The sequence below is a fragment of the Eulemur rufifrons genome, chromosome 20 (assembly GCF_041146395.1).
Source record: "Eulemur rufifrons isolate Redbay chromosome 20, OSU_ERuf_1, whole genome shotgun sequence".
In the NCBI taxonomy this organism is placed as follows: Eukaryota; Metazoa; Chordata; class Mammalia; order Primates; family Lemuridae; genus Eulemur; species Eulemur rufifrons.
Window position 1 is genome coordinate 15,596,262 of NC_091002.1, and position 21,283 is coordinate 15,617,544.

At 48.8% G+C, this 21,283-nt stretch overlaps 1 protein-coding gene across 2 annotated transcripts in view; it reads right to left on the minus strand.

Moving 5' to 3' along the window:
* Positions 1-21,283, minus strand: part of HNF4A (hepatocyte nuclear factor 4 alpha) — a 56,848-nt gene that overhangs the window by 27,492 nt on the left and 8,073 nt on the right. The window contains exon 2 of one of the 2 annotated variants that reach the window (XM_069496569.1): positions 8,660-8,865. The exons of the other annotated variant lie outside the window; for it this stretch is intronic. Coding sequence (XP_069352670.1) covers positions 8,660-8,699 — 40 coding nt within the window. The 5' untranslated portion in view covers positions 8,700-8,865. The remainder of the gene's footprint in view (positions 1-8,659; positions 8,866-21,283) is intronic. 2 annotated transcript variants of the gene reach the window in all.

The window sequence follows — 21,283 nt, forward strand, 5'->3', positions numbered from 1 at the left end:
TTCTGGGAGGGGCCTCTGGGGGCCGACCCAGGTCCCTGCCACCTGTCTGGCTCCAGTGACAGGCCATGCGCGGCTATTCCCTGCACAGGTACTCCCTGTACGAGCCAGCAAGCCATGGCCTTTATGAATGGTGCCTCGTCAACCCAAGGAGGCACACTTCCGCGTTTCTGAAAGTGGAATGTGATCATTAGCATGTCAGAGTTTACCTGGTAACAAGAATAACAATGCACCTCTCTATAGATGACAGATTAGATTCAATTAAATAAGGTCTATAATCAACTCGGGTCAACCATGCCATGCCACATGTGTGACCTGTTACGCACAAGAACTACTAAGCGTACACCCTGCACACAGTAAGTTAAGTACAAAAACTATGACATACATGACTTACCAAACGCACAACATGCATGACTGTCTATGAGGCACATTCCAGATTCATGTTCCACCACAACCTACCCCATAAGTAAATCTATCCACTCATCAACTCTACGTTGCATAATTTATCACATACATGATTCACCCCAGCCTTAGCCAACTCCAAACAATATCTTCTAGATACATATCCCTCATATAAATGACCCACCACCTATGAGATCTACTGGCTCTGTGACCTCAGGCAAGTTATTATTTCTTTTTTGTGTTCGTTGTTACTGTATAGTTTATTTCAACCAAACTATGATAATCCAGGGAAGAGACTGAGGTGGCAGCTGCCCAGAATCCTTGCGGATTACAGATACAAGTAGCTGGAAACAAGTCTTTGGATTCATAGTTCAGTAACAGACAAGTCAGCTGCATAAATACAGAGAACTTAAGACACAAGACATTTCACGGCTTTTTCCCTTGTGTTTCCGTTTTAAACATATTTACATTAAAACTTTACCTTTTTTTTTTTTGGAAACAGAGTCTGGCTGTGTCGCCCAGGCTAGAGTACAGTGACATCATCATAGCTCACTGCAACTGCAAACGCCTGGGCTCAAGCGATCCTCCTGCCTCAGCCTCCCAAGTAGCTGGGACTACAGGTGTGAGCCACCATGTCCAGCTAATTTCTCTATTTTTTTGTCTTGCTCTTGCTCAGGCTGGTCTCAAACTCCTGAGCTCAAGTGATCCTCCCGCCTCGGCCTCCCAGAGTGTTAGGATTACAGGTGTGAGCCACCATGCCTGGCCACAACTTTACATTTTAAATTACTATTCCACGTATTTTGTAACAATGGCTAAGGATGCCATGGTCCCATGCCCCTGAAATAAGTAGACTTTGATCTGCAACATGGAACGTTCAGTGGGATAGGATACCTTAACACATAACATACACAAAGATCCTTAAAAATCAGGTTAATACAACGTTCTTCATGTTATACAAGGAGGGAAAAGGGGAAGGAGGTGGAAAAAACAAGACATCAGGGTGCTTTAAATGTATATTATCTTGAGGTCTTAAAAGTTTCATTCAGGGGATGAAGACAGGTTGGTTAATGGGCACAAAAATAGTTAGAAAGAGTAAGTTCTAGTGTCCGACAGCACAGTAGGATGACGACAGTTAACAATAATTGATCATAAATTTCAGAATAGCTAGAAGAGATCTGAAATGTTCCCAACACAAAGAAATGGTAAGTGTTTGAGGTGATGGATATCCTGATTACTCTGATTGGATTATTACACATTGTATGCGTGTATCAAAATATCACATGCACCCCATAAATATGTCCAGTTATTATGTATCAATAAAAAAGTTTCATTCCCTTCTTCCAAGGGAAAAAAACACAATTTTTAACTACTGGAAAGAAAGCAAGCAACATCAGAATGCTCTCCAATGCGGAAGAGCATTGAGGAAGAACACTAACCTGACAGTGCTTAGATGCCTCCACATAAGCACATGATAAATACTGCAGGTAGCAGAGCAAATGTCACAAGTATTAGTTTTTATTTCCCTGCTTATAAAAATATTAAGCTTCTTTGTGCAGACTGGACAGGTGTTAGCCTGTGGGAGTTGCTCTCTGGTGCCTGCACACCGGTGGCTGTTTGCATTCCAGGCCATGCTATAGCAGGCTCCATTGCCAGCTGGCTGCACGGGGCAAGTTAGTATTTTGAAGCCTCAATTTCTCCTTCCGTAAAATGGGCCTAATTTGCAGTTTGTTGTGAAGATTACGTGAGAGAATACTATAAGGTTCTCAGCCCTCCTTCCCTCCACCCCTACGTAGGGATGTAAGCCACAGACCCCGAAGCCAGACAGATCTGGCCAAAATCCAGGCAGTGCCAATGTACCAAACTCTGTGGCCTCTGGTTCTACCTCTCCCAGCTTTAGTTTCAGCGTAAGAAAACTAGGATTGATACCCTCTTTGCAGGCGTGAAACGACCACGCGTAGGCGTACAGGGCAACAGCAGCGATTCTCCTCCCTGGCCACTGATGCCGGGACTGCGGGCGGCCACATACGCTGCCAGTCAGGACCGCTGCTCAGGAGAGCTCCTGGACATGGTATGCCCAGCCCGGAACAAGCACTGGCCTCGAGGCCATCGATCCGGCAGCTGTTCTTTCTCTCTGACCCTCACTTTTGAGCTGTCCGGCCTCAGCGCAAGAGGCAGCAGCTCCCAGGGGACAACAGAGGACCTTAGAGCCCACTGAGAGGTCCGAGTCCTTCATGTTGTAGATGGAGAAATGGGGACCTTGAGAAGGAGGCAGGGGTCTCATGCCTCTGCTGTGCACAGTGGGGAAGGGGCTGCCTCTACAGACTACATCATTTTTCTTTTAAATCGTAATAACGACTAATGTTTAAAGAGAAATTTTGTGCCAAGTCTGGTGCTAAGAACCTCCACTCTTCTCACATTATCTGCCCATAGAGGTAGGGACTATTGTCATTCCTACTTTATAAACGATAACGCTGAGGCTCAGAGAGGTGTAGTGACTGGCCCAAAGTCACACAGCTCGTAACAGAGGGGCTATCACTTGAACCCGAGTCTGACTCAGAGCTCAAGGGCTGTGCTCCTCTACGTGCTGCCTCACTCCTGGAATCCTGGAGAGAATGCCAGAATCCCACAGCACGAGGGCCGGTGGCTTCACCATCGCAGGACTGCTGAGGAGCTCAAGGACCTGAGAAGTGAAGGACCCTGTCCCTGGGCACAGGCACGTTCAGGGGCATCCTCCACACGCCCAGCCACCCGCTGCTCGCCACCCCACTATCTCCTATCTTTTCTCCCCCACCCCGCACCTGGAAGTGGTGCAGGGAAAACCTGGGACTTATCGAGACAAAGAACAAAAGTCGTGGGGGAAAGAAGCCAAGAGCCATCTCCACTCTGGGGTAGGGCCCTTCAGTTTCGCCCCTTTGAAATTTCAAATTCCAGTTTGTGGACAAAGTCCTAACTATCTCACAATATAGGTCCCCAACCACTGACCAAACTCCAGTCCAGGCAGCCACGGGGCCCGAGGCTGGCCCGGCCTCGCCGCTTCCTTTGGCAGCAGTCCGGGAGGTAGGGGGCCATCCCTGCCGCCCCATCCGCCCCACAGGGACCCCTGCCTCCCATCTGAGAGGACTGGCTTCTTCCCGGAGCTGGGATCTGACGCTTGCTGGTACCAACACCAGATATCAGGTAGGCCCCCTCCCTGTCGGGGCATCTTTGCTCCTCCTTGAGCTCCTGAAATGCTGCTCCTACCACCCTCTGCACCCTGGCTGCAGGCCACTGCGGCTTCATTAAATCACGACCCCACAAAAGTTCAAGGCTGGAAAGGATGTCTCCGCTAATCCACCCATTTCGTGGATGGAGACAGTGAGGCCTCCAGGGCACTGGCGGCAGGTGCGGGTTGAACCGTAGACCTGGGGTCCCTCAGTGAGCCTCAGGGTGTGGAAGAGACTTGCTCAAGGCCACACAGTGGCAGTGGGTGAGCTTGATCTTAACAAGGAGCACCCTTTGCTTCATCCCAGCCCTCATGGGCCCCGGCAGCGCCGTGGACGGTGGTGTGTTGGTTCACTCAATGACTGATGGCCACTGGGTTGCCACGGGAGTGTTTCCGAGAGGAAGATGAGGGAGCTCGGGGGCTGAAGGCCAGTGGGTTTGGAAGGAGACAACATTCATGTGGTTAACTGATAACTGACCCCATCCCTGGGCCTCTACAGGCCTCCTTCCTCCCTCCCTCTCCTCGGCACGATTAAGACCAACTTACCTGCCTGCTAATCATTGCTGAGCCTGTTGATTTTGCCTTAAAAAATTAACTGGGCATGAGTTTGCGGTTTGCCTCACCCCTAACCCCGAAAAGGCCTGGGTGGGCAGGAGGCCTCCCGGGTTATGCAAGAGGCCACTGGCCTCCCCGCGCACATCCCGCGGCCTCCTCTGCCGCCCTCCAAAGGCCAGGTTTTGCTCAAGAGTCAACAGTCTGCTTGCTCCCCTGCACCGGGTCCTGAGCAAATTTGCTCTGTTACCAAAGAGAGATAAAAGCCGCTGGGGAAGAGCTCTCCAAACAGGGATGCAAAGCAGCAGCTTTGAGCTCGGGGTTCTAGAATCCTGCGGTGTCAGAGCCGGAAGAACCTTTAGGAGGATGCGGGCTGGGGCTTTTCAAAGTGGGTTCTGAGGCTCCCAGGGGCCAAGCCCATGTATCCACAGACCCTGTCTCAACAGAGACTGCCTTTTAGATGTGATCTTCCTTAATATTCACTTGAGAGCTGGAAAACCACTGGTCCGGCCTCATCCCCTCATTGTACAGATGGGGAGATGGAGGTCGGGGACAAGTGACTTGTCCAAGGATAGAAGGTCACCCCAGGTAGTCAGGGTCTCCAGCCTGGATGGGAACAAAGGGCTCTCTCTGGACATGTTGAAGGACATCTGTGAACAAGATGTCTCTGCAAATGCCCTCCCCTGCCACCCTCCCCTCTCTCCCAGGGCTGGCTGGAAACAGAGGTGTCTGAAAGCCACCAGAAGGCCCAAGTCAGGGGCATTCACCTCGCCTTGAGTCCTGTGGGCCCCCTGAGGAGTGTGACCAGTCGAGACTCTGCATTATAACCCATCTCAGCCATGTCTTGTCTCTGGGGGCATCAGGCCCGAGAGAAAGACACAGAGCCCGGCCCTGACTCTCTCGAACTCTCTGAGCCTCAGTTTCTTCACCTGTAAATTGGGAACAATGATACCTAACTCTGAGTGTTGTCATGAGGATGAAATGGAGCAAAACATGTGCCTCGATCAACACAGTCTCTGTGTTACGGCTGTTTTAGGGACTTTGTGTTCCTTCATTGATCCTCACAGCCACTCTGGGAGGCAGGTAATGCTTTTATCACTACTGTACAGACCAGAGGCACAGAGAGGTTGAGCGCTATGCCCCAGCTCACACAGCTGATGAGCAATAAGAAGAGGATTCAAACCTTAGCAGTCTGGCTCCAGAGTCTGAGCCCCTAACCTGAGGCTCCCCGGCCACTCCAGGGCTACCACACGGTGAGTGCCAAAGACAGGTGCCCAGAGAGCTGGGCACTGTGGGAGATGCTGACCGCGGGGCTCAGGAGGTAGGGTACAGAGTGTGGTCTGGAGAGTGATTAGGAAGGAAGCCAGGAGGACTTGGGCCTGTGTGGGTGGGTCCTCCCCTCAGGCTGCCTCCTGCCAGGTGGCTTGTGACATCTGAGTGTGTTGCTGTCCTCTTGTTTATGTTCCTCCCTCCTGTTGATGTTCCTGACTTTATCTGCAGGGGTGACCTTGGGAGTTAGATGGGGCCTGCCCAGCCCTTGTGGGGCCTTAAGGATCATGAGGAGTCCTTGTCTGGCTCAGACTCTGGTTCGGGGAGTGAAGGATGAGCCCACATCGCAGAAGCCACCCTTGGTCTCCCTGAACCCTTGTTTTGAGGGGCCCCAGGGATTTGCCTGGAGGTCACTAAGGTGAAGTGTTTGGAAGTCCTGAGACTCAGGCCAGGGTCACTGTAAACAATTGTGCAGGTTGCTCACTGCGCAAAAGTTCTCTAGCCGAGAGGGCAAGTGGGGTGGAAATGTAGCCTTTGTCGTAACTGCCAAGCCATGTGCCCACAGAGCTTTGTCGGCCCAGAGTGGGGTGCCTTTCTCTTATGTGCACAAAGGCTCCATGTGAGCTTCTGGGAGCCCTGCCCCCGCTCTGGTTCTGTGTGACCTTGGGCAAGGTCATTTCCCTACCCGGACTTGGTTTCCCATTTGAGAAGTTCTGTCTAGCACAAAGCAGAGATTCGACCCTGATGGTGAAACAAAATCATCCGGGACCTTTAAAAAATAGCCAGGTCCCATCACAGACCAACGATCAAATCCTTGGTCTTGGGGCCACAGGGCAGGCACCAGTGTATTTTTAAAATTCCCAGATTATTCTGATGTGCAGCCAAGATTGAAAGCAGCTGTAGGAGGGCTCAAAATTTGAAGCCGGAAAGGCCTAGATGTGCATCCAAGTTCTACAACTCACTGCAACTTACTAGTCAAAGCTTCAGTGAGACTTAGTTTCCCCATCCATAAAATGGGAATGATAACTCCCTCACGAAGTCAAAATGCTGATGAAATGAGATGATGTTCAGACAGTGCTTGGCACTGTGTCCAGCACTTAGAGAGCTCCTGATTCTTGGTAGCAAGACTTTTATTGCTGCTATTGGCAATAAGAGATTGACTTAAAACAAAGGGCCCTTCCAGGTCAAGATTCTGTGACTCGGAGCCAGGCTTTCTCTGTTCCTAGTGCAGGGGTTTCAATCTTGGCTGCACACCTGTCATATTACTGAGGTGTGTGTAATTATTATTTGATATTTTACCTAATTTGTTAAAATTGTTCCATTTAGTTATTTTTTTTATTTTTTTTATTTTTTTATTTTTTTTGAGACAGAGTCTCACTCTGTTGCCCAGGCTAGAGTGAGTGCCGTGGCGTCAGCCTAGCTCACAGCAACCTCAAACTCCTGAGCTCAAGCGATCCTCCTGTCTCAGCCTCCCGAGTAGCTGGGACTACAGGCATGCGCCACCATGCCCGGCTAATTTTTTCTATATATATTTTTAGCTGTCCATATAATTTCTTTCTATTTTTAGTAGAGGTGGGGTCTCGCTCTTGCTCAGGCTGGTCTCGAACTCCTGAGCTCAAACGATCCGCCCACCTCGGCCTCCCAGAGTGCTAGGATTACAGGCGTGAGCCACCGCGCCCGGCCCCATTTAGTTTTGAATTGCTTCTACATTTACATGGTACAAAATCAAAATACAAAAAGGTACAGGCTGGGTGTGATGGCTCACGCCTGTAATCCTAGCACTCTGGGAGGCCAAGGCGGGAAGACTGCTTGAGCTCAGAAATTCGAGACGAGCCTGAGCAAGAGCGAGACCCCATTTCTATTAAAAATAGAAAAATTAGCCGGGTGCGGTGGTGCACACCTGTAGTCCCAGATACCCAGGAGGCTGAGGCAGAAGGATCACTTGAGCCCAGGAGTTTGAGGTTGCTGTGAGGTAGGCTGACACCCCGGTACTCTAACCCAGGTGACAGAGTGAGGCTCTGTCTGGAAAAAAAAAGGTACAAACAGAGAAGACTTGCTTCTACCCTGTCTGCTGTCTGCTCTTCTCCCCCGACTCCTTCACCGTGGGGAACCACTTCTCTCGCTTTCCAATGTATCTTCCAAGGGTTCTTTCTCCAGACCAAATGGCATATGAGAACATACATCCTACCCCTGCCGCTGACACTGTGCTGTGCCTTGCTTTGTTTATGTGACATCACAGATTTTGCCACAGATGTTGAGAGCAAGCTTTGAGGAAGGTGGGATTCTTGTCCCCCATCACGGGTGAGGAAACTGAGGCTCAGGAAACACCATTTTCTCAGTGAGCTAAGTCAATAGCATGTGAACTGTCTCTACCTGGCTCCAGAGCCAGTGTTTGTCCCCCTGCATTGATGTGGCCTTCCAGGAACCCAGCCCAGACAGCTTTGGAGCCTGGCCTAAATCTCTCCCGGGCAGACCTGGCCTTCCTAGGGCAAGAAGTAGGGTGGGCTGTCAGGGTCCCCACTGTGGCTGGGCCCCCAAACCCCTGAAGTGTGGAACAAAAATGTCCAAAGTCATCCAGATAGGGACCCAGAGAGGGGCTGTCCCCTGCATGGAATAGTCAGGGCCTGGTGGCCATGCCCTCCCGCACTGCGGAGCCTGCCTGGACCTCTCTGCCAGCCTCAGGGTGTGCGGGTGGCAGAGTCAGGAGGAGCAGGAGAGGCAGGGAGGGGATGGAAGCACGGCCGATGGGACGGGCCCCAGAGGAGGAGACTGAGGGCACCCCATTCCTGAGCTCAGGGAGGAGGATTTGGAATTCGAGGCAGAAGTGGCAATGAGATTTTAACCAAATGTTTGCTACCCAGGCAACCTCCGGGTTCCCTCTGGATTCTTGACCTGCTTCAGTCCACCGACTCACTGACTTTGGGAAAGTCACTTTCCCTCTCGGTGCCTCAGTTTCCCCAACTGCAAAATGAAGGAGATTAAATAGCTGGTCTTTGGGCAGCCTTGGAGTACCCCTAAAAGACTCTATGGGGATCCCCTCACCTTGTTGAGAGTATCTGGATCCTGCTTTGATCAGAATGTCATTCACCCCTCAGGGCCCTTGGCCTTCCTGGGTTGGGGACTGCAGGGACCAGTCCTCCACACTGCTCCCAAATCTGGAACCCCTCCCCTTGGTTCTGTGTCTCTCTCCTGCCACCCCATCCTTCCTTCCAGGCAGATGTGGAGTCAGGACCATACCTGGTGGGTCCTGGGGGAAGCCCTGGCCCCAGTCTGACATCCTCCTCCTGGTGCACAGTGGCCAACCTCTTCATCCTTGAGGGAGCTCCTGCTGCCCCCCGGCACCCCAGACCCTGCGAGCGCCGCCAGGCAGAGTTAATCCCTTAATACTGGTCACAATGAGATTTCAGGGATGGTGGGAGGTGGTCTCCATGGAAACCGCAGACCTGTCCAGGACCCAGGCAAGGAATTAGCCACAGGGCTCAGCAAGGGGCTCCCAGAGACCCAACCCTCATAGGAATGGGAGACACAGTGGCCTGGACCCCTGGGTCCTGCCCCGGCTCTCCTGTTGTCTCTCTGGAGGGCGTGGGACAAACCACACCCCGTGCACCGCCTCAGCGTTCTTCTGCCGAACTGGGCACTCACAGCGAGAGCCCTGTTGCCTTGCTGAGCCTCAGTTTCTCCCACTGGGGTTATAATCCTTCACTCAGCAGCTTTTCTAGAAGGGTGCAGGCTTCAGGGTCTGCCAGACCTGAGTTTGAAGCTTGGCTTTTCCCTCTCAGACTGTAAACCTGGTCAAGGCATTTCACTGCCCTAAGCCTCAGTTTCCTCACCTATATGATGGGCACAATAATGCCAACATGGCCTCGCTCTTGCGCCTGACTCATTCACAGGAACGCCCAGTGAACGTGAACGTGCCCTTCTCACCTCTGTCCGACCGCCCCATCCACACGGCGCATCTGCCCTCCCCAGCCACCCGCAGCTTCCAGAACCCCACGGCCTCTCCTTGTCTGGAGCAGAGAGCTATCGCCCCTCTGTCTTCGCCCCTCATTCTCCAAACCCCATCTTGGTCATCTTCTTCTGGCAAGTCCTGCTGGTCTGGGCAGGGTTAGGGGTTCCTCCTCTGTCCCCTCACATGTCCCAAAGGTTTACGTCATCACAGTTTAGTCAGATGGTGGTTAGTGGTGACCCGTCTGCCTCCTCCACTGGACTGTGTTCCATTTACTGCCATAGTCCCAGGACCCAGCTGGCACTTCGCATGGACAGGCTGGGTGAATGGGTGGGCGAGCGAGCGTTTGCTCAGCACCTTCACCTTGCGCTGTGGGCGCGGGAAATGCAGCCCTGAACACAACAGGCGAGATGCCTCCTTCTCGGGGTCGCAGCTTAGCAAATAAAAACACAGGATGCCCAGTTACATACGAAGTTCAGATAAACAATGAATAATATTTTTAGTATGAGTTATGTCCCAAATAAAGCATGGGATGTGCTTACACTTTCAAAATGTGCTGTTTACCTCAAATTCGCATGAAACTAGGTGTTCTGTATTGTGCCCGGCAACCCTACTCCCTCCCTGCACAGCAGGCTGGGTGCAGACAGACAGCAAGAAGCAAATAAATAAAAAATGAAATAAATTACACACAGTGGTCACGTGCAGCGAAGACAAGGAACAGCACGGTGTGGTGGCACCTGGGGATGGGCAGGGGACCTCTCTGGATGGGGCAGTCTCCCGAGCTAGTGGCCTTTACCTGCACGGGACAGTTCTAAGCTCCAATGAGATGCTACCTGGGAAAAACTCTTTAACGACCTTAAAGGAAACGGTGGAGGCTGTTAAACTTGAGGACTCCGCGGCGGCGGGCAGAGAGCGCAGCCAAGGAGAGGGGCTGCTGAGTCTCACTTGACAGGCTCCACAATTTTGCAACTTGGACCCAGGCCTTCGCAAACCTTCGAGAACTCTCAGCTCCACCCCTCGGGTCAGCCAATGTCCTCTGCGGGGCTGGGAGCCAGAGGAAGAGGCCAAAGGAGCTGTGCAGAGAAGCGTGGCCACCCGGGCCGCAGCTGGGAGCCCTGACACACTCCCCGCCCCACTTCTGTCCCGCGGCTGCCCCATTGTGGAGAGCAGAACTGGCACCGCGCTGAGCCAGAGGGCGTCCGGGAGGAGGCGGCCCAGACGTGCCACAGTGCCGAGCTTTGCGCTTCCCGGGCTCCTCCTAGTGGCCGATGCAGGAACTGGCGCTCAGAAACTTAAACAGCCGCACGGGCTTCACCAATCACAGCGAAGGCCGCCCTACAATCTCACCAATCACAGGCCCAGACAGGCTACGCCTTTCCAAATCCAGCAGAAGCCAGCCTGGCAAGATCACCAATCACAGTTCGTTGGGTTTCCGGCGAGCTTCCCTCCAATCACACACCAGCAGGTGGCCACTGCACCAATCAGAATGCAGGATTTTAAAACTAGTTCCCAAGGCCGGCACCTTGCTGCCATTCCACTATCTGCAAAACGTCTGTACCCAACACCCTGTCCCAACGTGCGGGCGACTTTGAGGACGGTCCCAGGCCTTGTAGGGGTTCCCTGTGGAAGCCCGCATTAGCATCTAGGGGCATTTATAATGATATTACTAGTATTACACATCACTCCCCCCATTATAAAAAATAATGTGTGGGTACAGGGGAGTGGGAAAAGTATGATCTTTGGGTTAGACACACCTGAATTGGAGTCCGCATACTGGCCTGGTGAAGCTGGACGATTCACTTCCCCTTCCTCAGTTGTTAAAAGAGAACAACAGTAATATCTCCATGTCATATTCCACCCCCGACTGCTCTCAGTGATTCAAGCCCAAACGCTGCTAGTCACTGTCGTCGCGCCCTCCCTCTCACCCCAACTCATCAGAGAATCCAGTTCTTGCCACTTCCGACGGTATCTAGAATTGTCATCATCTGTTCGTCCCCACCCGGTCGCATCACCATCCTCTCCAGGTCTGTAAAAGTCTTCCCACTTCTCTCCTTTTTCCACTCTGGCTTTACCACCCACTCTTCACCCAGGGGCCGGGAGTGATCTCGCACAAACACACATTGGATCAGATCCCTCCCCGACTTCAACTTTCGTGACTTCCTATGCATTTATAATAAAACTCATAAAGCTGCCATAGACGGTGAGACGGTGCAAGACCTTGTTTCTAGATCCCCACACCTCCAACCTCATTTCATTCCACTGCCCCCATCCCTATTGGCAGCAACCATCCTGGCCCTTCTTTCAGTTTTTCTTTCCCACCTCAGGGCCTTTGCACATCCTTTCCCCTTTGCCAGGAATATGGTTCATTGGTTCTTTGCATGGCTGGCAAAAAGGATCCTTCAGATTGTGACTTAATTGTCACCTTCTCTGGGAGGACTCTACTTCCTGTTTATGTGGGTTCTCCCCACTGCTCACCTTTTTATTTTCTGTCCCTGTAGCTGTGATTTCTTCTTAACACTTATCACAATTTGAAATTACACGTGTGACTAGTTACTGGTGTATCATCTATTTCCATGTCTTCAACCCCCATGAAGGAGATGATCCTCGTCTGTTGTATTCCCCAGGGTACACCCCACATCTTGAATAGTTTAAGATTAAAGACATAGTAGGTGCTTAATAGATATTTGCTGGATAAATGATTGAAAGGTTTTTGAGGAGGAACTGATAACAACATACATGAAGTGCTTAGTACATAGCAGGTATTCAGTGGAAAGGATTCCATGCATTATTGTAGAAATTTTGGAAAGCAAAATAAAAAGAGATTTAAACATCATCTGTGCTCCTACATTGAGAAGGGTTCAAACTGTTAATTTGACCTTTGCTGTGGGGAGGCTGTCCGAGTGTTGCAGGCCACTTAGCAGCATCTCTGGCCTCTACCCAGCAGATGCCAGGGGCACCTTCCTCCACTCCCACGGTGTGACAACCAAAAATGTCTCCAACATCTACAAATGTTCCTTTCGGGTTAAAATCACCCCCAGTCAAGAATCACTATGCTAGACCTCTAGACGCACAAGAAATTTTCTCTCGGTAATTTAGTGCGTCTCAAATTTCAGTGTCCTCAGGAATCCTGTAGAGCCATTAATAAAAATTCCAATGCCTGGGGCCCTGTCTCTAGGCTCCAGGATCGGCAGTGGGCCCAGGCCTCGATGCTTAATGAGCTTCCAGGTGCTTCTGACACAGGGAGCCCTCAGACCCCACTTTGAAACCTCCTCCAGGAAGCCGCCTGATAACCACATAACCAAGCGCTGCGCCAGGCTCCCTGCTCGCTGGGACCCTACCCTTGAATTCCCTTCCTTTCCAATGCCCTTCCCCAGATATCTTTTAAAACTAGTGACAGAACCAAATCGTAGCTCAGCCAAAGCCCACATTGCCTCATCTCCCTTCAGGGAATAGACAAAAACTGACCACCGAGTTCGGATGAAACCACTTAGGAAACGGCAGCATCTCCTGCCTCCCGCAGCAAACAAGAGGAATCCCGCGCTGTTGCCTGGGAGAAATGTCTGCTTATCAGAATAGTGTTGTCAGACCATCTCCTCCCATCTCGGAGGACAGGTGCTGAAGGCCACTTGGTGGGCTTGGTCACAGTGGCCAAAGTCAGACAAACCCAATGAGTCGTGACGCAGCCCGTTTTTCTAGACCCATCTTTTAGGCCCCTTTACTCTTAGTGTATCTGCTGTTCTCAACTATGCCGCTTCTCTCCTTTCAGGCCCATAGGAGGATCACACTGTTCTTGCTTCCTTTGGAGTTACGTGGGACTTGTTTTGGCCAATGAGATGTGAGCAGAAAACAACCTGTGTCACTGCTGGGCAGAAGCTTTCGGAGCCAGCGCTGCAGGTGTTGTGGAACCGAGTGTAGATGCGGAGTCGCCATGGTGAGGAGAGGCCCTGGCGACCCTCGATGGACATGGACTGTAAGTGAGCAATAAACAGCTGCTGCGTTAACTCACTGAGACTTGGAGCCTTTTTTTGTTACTGCAGCGTAACTTCAGTTGACTTGACTGAACACTGTCTTTCCAAAGCTTCACTGATTTTTTTTTTTTTTGAGACAGCTCTGTTGCCTTGACTAGGGTGCCGTGGCGTCAGCCTAGCTCACAGCGCCTTAAACTCCTGGGCTCAAGCAATCCTCCTGCCTCAGCCTCCTGAGTAGCTGGGACTACAGGCGCATGCCACCACACTTGGTTAATTTTTCTATTTTTTGTAGAGATGAGGTCTTGCTATGTTACCCAGGTTGGTCTCAAACTCCTGGCCTCAAAGTGATCCTCCTGCCTTTGCCTCCCAAAGTGCTGGGATTATAGGCGTGAGCTACTGTGCTTAGCCAAAGTAGGATTCCCTTTATAGTTAGGAATCAAACAAGGTTGCCCACTAGGGGGGAAACTGCAAGTTGTCCTATATTATGTAGTCTCCCTGTTTTCTTTTGTAATAGACCCTCTAATTTTCATGTGAGTGCCTGGCTGCCCCCCCAAAAGACTTATCTCAAGCCTTCCTTGAAGCTAGGTGTGACCATGCAGGTATGTTCTGGAACTACTGCTGTGTACCACCAAACCCAGCTAATTTTCTTTAAAAAATTTTTTTAGAGACGAGGTCTCACTATGTTGCCCAGTCTGGTCTCGAACTCCTGACCTCAAGCAATCCTCCTGCCACAGCCTCCCAAAGTGCTGGGAGATGGGTTGATTTTAAAGAACAACTATAAAATGGGGAGCATGTGTTGGACAATATGCAAAGCTATAGCTGTGCTGTCCAAGATGGCAGCCGGCAGCCACATGGGGCTCCTGAGCACTTGGAATGTGGTCAGTCTTGTAAACGTAGAATACATATTGCATTTTGAAGACTTAATATTAAAAAACTCATTAATTATTTTTTATTAATTAGATGTTGCAATGATATTTTAGAAACACTGGGTTAAATAAATTATATTATTAAAATTAATTTCAACTGTTTCTTTTTTGGCTCTTTTAAAATTAAACCTTATTTTGGTATAATTGTAGATTCACTCACCATTTTTTAAAATTGTTTAAGTGAGGAAACAGATAAGCGAGACAGTATAGAGAGCCTAGAAACAGCTCTACACACATTTGAAAGTGCGAGACAAAAGTGATGGCACCGCATATCATCAAGTCAAGAAAGGATGTCCTGGCCAGGCTCGGTGGCTCACGCCGGTAATCCTAGCATCCTGGGAGGCCGAGCAGGAGGGTTGCTTGAGGTCAGGAGTTCGAGACCAGCCTGAGCAAGAGGGGGACCTTGTTTCTACTAAAAAATAGAAAAAATTAGCCAGGAGTGGTGGTGCTCACCTGTAGTCTCAGCTACTCTGGAGGCTGAGGGAGGAGGATCACTCGAGCCCAGGAGTTTGAGGTTGCTGTAAGCTAGGCTGATGCCACGGCACTCTAGCCCTCTAGCCCCGGCGACAGAAAAAAAAAGAAAGTATGCCCTATTCAATAAGTGGACCGAATCAATCAATCCCTATAGAATAAAGACCCAAATATGAAAAATAAAGCCTTAAAATTTATGGAAAATATTTAGGATAATATCTTTATGACTTCAGGGCACTGCAAAATTTTATAGAAAATATACAAAAAGGGCAAACCATAAAGAAAAAGATAATTAAATTTAATGGCTTTATTTGTAATTTAACCAAAATGCAACTACATTAAAATTGTAAACTCTGTACAACAAAAGACCCTCTAAAGAGAGTGAAAATACAAGTTACTGACTGATCAAAGGTATTTGCACTAATATAACTGAAAAAGGATTAGTATCAAGAATAAATAATTCCCCCACTACACAAAGAACAGGTTTATTTCAGTGAATGGATGTGCTGACCCCACCACAGCGCATGTAGTGAAAACTTTTAAAAAAAAAAATGTATAAAATATGTTTCTGCAAGCCCTTAAAAAAATTCCTACAAATTGATAAGAAAAGGTAAACAATGCAATAGAAAAATGGATAAAGGATATGAACAAGCACACTGTGGCTCACGCCTGTAATCCTACCACTTTGGGAGGTCAAAGTGGGAGGATCACTTGAGGCCAGCCTGGGCAACATAGTGAGACCCCATCTCTACAAAAAATAGAAAAAAATTAGCCAGGTGTCATGGCACGTGCCTGTAGTCCCAGCTACTCGGGAGGCTGAAGCAAGAGGATCACTTGAGCCCAGGAGGTCGAGGCTGCAGTGACCTATGTTAGTGCCACTGTACTCCAGCCTGGGTGACAGAGTGAGACCCTGTCTCTAGAATAAATATCCCAGATATGCAAAATAATATTATATATTGTTTATGTAGCCGTGTATGGTAAAAGTATGAAAACATGTCTAGTGATGATAAACACCAAATGTTGACAGTGGTCACCTCTGAGGATGGTGGCAGGGAGGGGAACAGGGGGCTTCACCTCTAAGTACAATGTTTCATTTTTCATTAAAATAAAAAAAAAAAATCCAAAGGAAACATGGCCATGTAGTAGGATTTGAAAAACTGAATGATGCATATGTTGATGTTCACAATAGTATTCTTTATACCTTTCTGCATGTTCATAATATTTCCTACTTTTAAAAAAAAGGAGACAAGAGATTATGAAAAAAAATCAACAATCTTCCTATATATCGGCAACAATTCAGTAGTATAATTTTTAAAAGCATACTATTTAAAGCACCTAGAAAATTTGCACACTGACAGACAACTATGAAAAAAATCTAGAAAACTATTTTTAAAAACAAAAAGAAATATATCTAAGATATGGGATTTCTCTGTCTAGGGTCAGGGACGGCTTTAATAAGAGGTGTCAGTGTTTTTCAAGGGGCTCTGTGTGTCGGGCCCCGCACACTGTAGGCATTTCTTAGAGGGCCCAAGGCATTGTCTTGTGTTAAGGACTCTGAGAAGTTCTCTGATAATGAAATTTGTGCAGCTTTCTTTAATCCACTATTTTTCAAACATCTGACAATAGACTCCCTCTGCCTCACCTTGGGAAAGGCTGACCTAGTGACCTCAAACTTTCCTTCCAATTCCCCCAGCCCACCACTCTTGTCCTGGCTCTGCCACTAACTTGTTGTATGACTTTGGCCAAATCACCTTTCCTCTTGGGCCTCAGTTTATTAAGCTATTAAATTGGTGTGTGTAGTTTGGACTATAAGATCCTCTTATCTTTTTCCTGGACTAAAACCGTGTGTTATCCTCTTAGCACAGCCAGGGTAAAAATAATAACAAAAGAAAGAAAAAAAATAAATAAGTAAAACCTTGTGTTAGAGCCCTGTGTGTAGATGACATTTCCACTTAATTTTATTCCAGTTAACTTTTTCTTACTTTAACTAAAGCAGGGTCATGATAGAGGAATTATAAAAATACACAGAAGCAAAATAAAAAAAAAAATTTACTCCAAATGCCACTTTGGGCTCTTTTTCAAAAGGCATAATGACGGCTGGTGTTTATGGAGCCTTTATGTGCAAAGCCCAGCACTAAGATATCTCATTTAACTTCTCATTAATGTGTCAGTCAAGTCTATTCTTAACCTCATTGTACAGAAGAGGAGACTGAGGGTCAGAGAGGTAAAGTCACCCGTCCAAGGGCATACAGCTGGTGTGGCTCTAACCTAGGTCTTTCTGATTCTACAACACAAATTCTCATCCACTACCACATTAGGCCTCCTCCTTTGAAGGGAGTCTTCACCACTGCCAAGATTCCTTTTCCTCCCAGCTCCCTATGGGGTTCTCTCATCTCCCCGGAGGAGGAGCTATGGACACCATCTCCTCCAGAAACAAAGTCAGCACCTCCACTGTAGAAGGACCTGTGTCCCTCCCCCAAGTCAGTCCACCTTATCTCTGGAAAAACTATTGACTTGCCCTGGAGAAGGGGAAAAAAATAAGCCTCTCCCCACCCCAACTCCGCCCCCCAAAGCACTGGATTTGGGGTAAATTCACAAGCTAGGAACAGAAGAATGGGTGTGTAATGAAGTTCCAAATTGACCATTGTTTTATGTGAATGTCTGATAAAGAGAACACAATGGCTGCCAGATGGGGGCTGGGAGAGAGATTTCCCATGTGGAGAATTCTAGAAGACAGGCCTGGAGTTCTGGAGCCAGGTCCTCCGGACTGACTGACTGGGTCGCCAGGCAACAAGGGTGGGGACACCAGAGATAATTGTGGGGTGGGGAGAAGACGCAGCCGAAGAGGTCTGGCTAGGACGGGTCCAATCAGGAACGGACAATGGAGACAGAATGGGTCGGTGAATTGAAGGGGCCGGAGCAGTGCTGCCTAATAGAAATAGAATGTGAGCCACCGATTTCTGGTAGTCACATTTTAAAAAATGGTAAATCTATGCAACGGGAGATGGCTCGTACAAATAGTGAGCTTGCCCTTGGTCTTAGCAATCCCAAACTCAAGAGCCCTTGACGCACAGGTACGTGAAATGTATGGAACAGACGGGGTGTGAGCAAATTTTACACTTTCCTGTAAGAAAAACAATGCAGCAAACATAATGGGTTATGTTCGTTAATATAATTTCAGTGTAGGGACACTAAGGAATGGTGGGAACTGTGGCAAATTAGAGACAGCACACTCAATCTAAGTCAGCTCCGGGAGACTGCTGCCTCATGGGCATGGGGGAGTCACTGTTGCCAGAGCTTCTGATTTTTTTTTTTTTTTTGAGACAGGGTCTTGCTCTGTTACCCAGGCTGGAATGCAGTGGCCTCATCATAGGTCACAGCAACCTCAGACTCCTGGGCTCAGGTGATCCTCCTGCCTCAGTCTCTGAGTAGCTGGGACTACAGGCATGAGCCACCACAACCAGCTAATTTTTCTATTTTTTTGTAGAGACAGGGTCTCACTTTTGCTCAGGCTGGTCTCGAACTCCTGACCTCAAGCAATCCTCCCACCTTGCCTTCCAGAGTACTAGGATTACAGGTGTGAGCCACCATGCCCCACCAAGAGCTTCTAATTTTTTGAAAGAAACTGGAAGTCAGGATTTTTAAAGGTGAACAGCCAATTCAAATTTTATTTTTAAAAAAACTTGAATGGGCTGGATCTCAACATCTGATCTCCTTTAAACCCTTTCTACAGGTTTAAATCATATTTTGCAGAAAAGGAAACTGAGGTTCAGAGTGGTTAAATATTTTCCCATCTCTCAGCAAAGACCAAGAATTGGTTCTTAAGGCTCCCATTCCAGGTCATTTCTGCTATGAAGCTAACAACAAACACTGAGTTCTCGCTGCTCTTACTGAGAGTTTACTAGGTGCCAGGTTCTGTGCTGAATATATTAGGCTGACACCACGAAGGAGGTACTGTTTAGGATGCCAAATTTAAAGAGGGGGTAACTGAGGCTCAGAAAAGTGAGGTAAATTGCCCAAGATCACACTGTGGGACCTGAATCTGAATCTATGTTTGATTACAAGCTTCTAGATGCTTCCTCTTGCCATACTCCCTTCCACCTCACCAGGCCAAAGAACCTCAGAGAATAAGAAGCCTGGTGGTTTTTGCCCTGGGGCTCCCCTGAAGGGCAAGGGGCTCCAGCGGGCAGCCCCCTGCACCTCTAGGCTTGCTTTAACCTGAGCACCTCCCCGGTCCTTGCTGAGAACTGCCTTCCGGGCAAGGTTTTGTTTGAAGAAGGCCTTCGTTACCTTTTTTTTTTTTTTTTTTCTTTCTTAAGTTCGGAAGCCACTGATCTGCCCATGCTTTCTCAGTTGAGGCCCAGAGAGGGCAAGTACCTAAGGTCCCTGCGCACAGGTCGGGACCGGGGCTGGGACCGCACCTGGGTTTCCTCACCCAGGGGTGTGCCCCGGCCCCCCTCCGGCTCCTCCGGGCTCTGCCCAGGGAAGGGCGCCTGCTCTCCCTCTGTCTCGCCACCCGCTCCGCCTATTTGGATAACTTGTTGACCTGTTCCTTCACAAGCGCCCCCTAAGGTCCAGCTGCCTGCGCTGCTTGTCCCAGGGAACCCAGGCCCGGCCGGTCCCACGGCAGACAGTCGTCAAACAGTGGCTGTCTGGGCAGAGGGAGGGCTGTTTACCCAGGGCAGGGCCCAGGCAGGGCCGCAGCTTCCTCCCTGCATCACTGGCCCATCCCACTGCCCGGCAGACTGACTCAGCTGTCGCCTCTGTACTTGCTCATTCCGCAAATATTTACGCAGCGCCTACTGTGTGCCAAGCACTGTTCTACCTGCGAGGATATGGCAGGGGAGAAGACAGCCAGATTCCCTGCTGTGATGACACTTTTGTTCTGGTGAAGGAGACAGATGATACACAGATCTACCATAAACAGAGCTGCAGAGGACAATGGGATTGACAGTCTTAGACTGGGGTGTTCACGGGAGGCCCCTCTGAGAGCAGGGCATTTGAGCTAAGCCCCAACTTATGAGAAGAAATCAGCTACAGGAAGATCTGGGGGAAATGTGTTCCCGTCAGCGGGAACTGCCGGTGCAAAGGCCCTGAGGTAGCAGTGCACTTAGCTTGACTGAAAGACAGTCACACGGCCAATGTGGCTGACATGAAGTAAGCAAAAGGGAGAAAGACAAGAGACCACCAGATGAGAGTCAAAGCCTGTGGGGTTTTTGTGGTCAAAGAAAAGCGCTCGAGTTTCATTTTAAGGGTGATACGAAGCCATCAGAGAGTTTGCAGCTGGGATTTGAAATGACCGTACCCTGAACTTCTCCTCTAACTCTCCTTTTTCCCTCCATGACTTTCTGCCTGAATCCTTGGGTGTTTGAAATAGTGCATAATTAGTCCCCTTTCCTTTTTACCTTCTTAATCAAAGCCGTATAGGTACACAGTTGAAAAAGTCAAATACTACAAGGCTTATAATAGGAGTAGTTGGCCCACTCTCCACTTTCTGAACCAGATCCCACCACCCAGAGGCAACAATTTTAGCTGTTTTATTCTTTCCCTGGTGTTTTCCTCTATATTGTAGTTTTGTTTTTGTTTTTTTTTGTTTTTGTTTTTTTTTGAGATGAGTTCTCTGTAAGTTGCATGGGCTAGTCTCGAACTCCTGGCCTCAAGCGATGCTCCTGCCCTTGGCCTCCCAAAGTGCTGGGATTACAGGTGAGAGCCACCACGCTCAGCCTTAAATTACTTGTATTTCTAAATACCATGGTTATACTGCTACTTCTTGATTTTTCAGTTATAAATGTAACATGTAAACTTGCTAGTATGAAAGATCCCGTGTAACTGTATCCTACTTTGGAAGCAAATCAATATTTCCTTTGCATAACCACCCATGTTACTGTTATTACTGTTACTCACAGCTGACTTCACCTGTATGTGAACTGAGGTCTTTCCGAGCATTATCTCAATTAATCCTCAGGATGACACTACAGTGTAGGTGTTGGTCAACAACATAATAATTCTAACGTTTTACATCCCAAGAAACTCTCTGCAGTTGGCGGAAGACTCTTGTCTCCATGCCCTTGATCAGCAGAGCTTTCTGAGGAGTAAGCAGAACCGGCATTATTAACTCCATTTTCAGGGGTGGACGTCGAGCCCAGCATGACGAAGAAAATTTCATCTATTGCAGCAGAGTGCGATGGTTAAAATAACACCCATCGTCCACCTAGGAAGGAAGGAGTTGGGGGTCGCTGGACAACCGTGTGAAGGAGATAAACTCTCCTGTCACATTTTGGGTTTATTTGTTATATCAGCTAGTATTGTCTTCACTAATACAGTGTTGGGGTTTCCATCCTAGCTCTGCCTCTCATGGGCTGTGTGGTTTTGGATAAACCGTGTAACCTCTCTGAGCCTTTGTTATCTCTCTTGAGAAACGGGTATGATGACAGTACAGTTGTGAGCATTATAGGAGTTAATTTTTATGAAGTGTTCACTTAGAACGCTGCCTGGCCCATACTAAGTAACTTTAGTAGCTGAGAGCTAGAAGATGAATGAGCCCGGACTC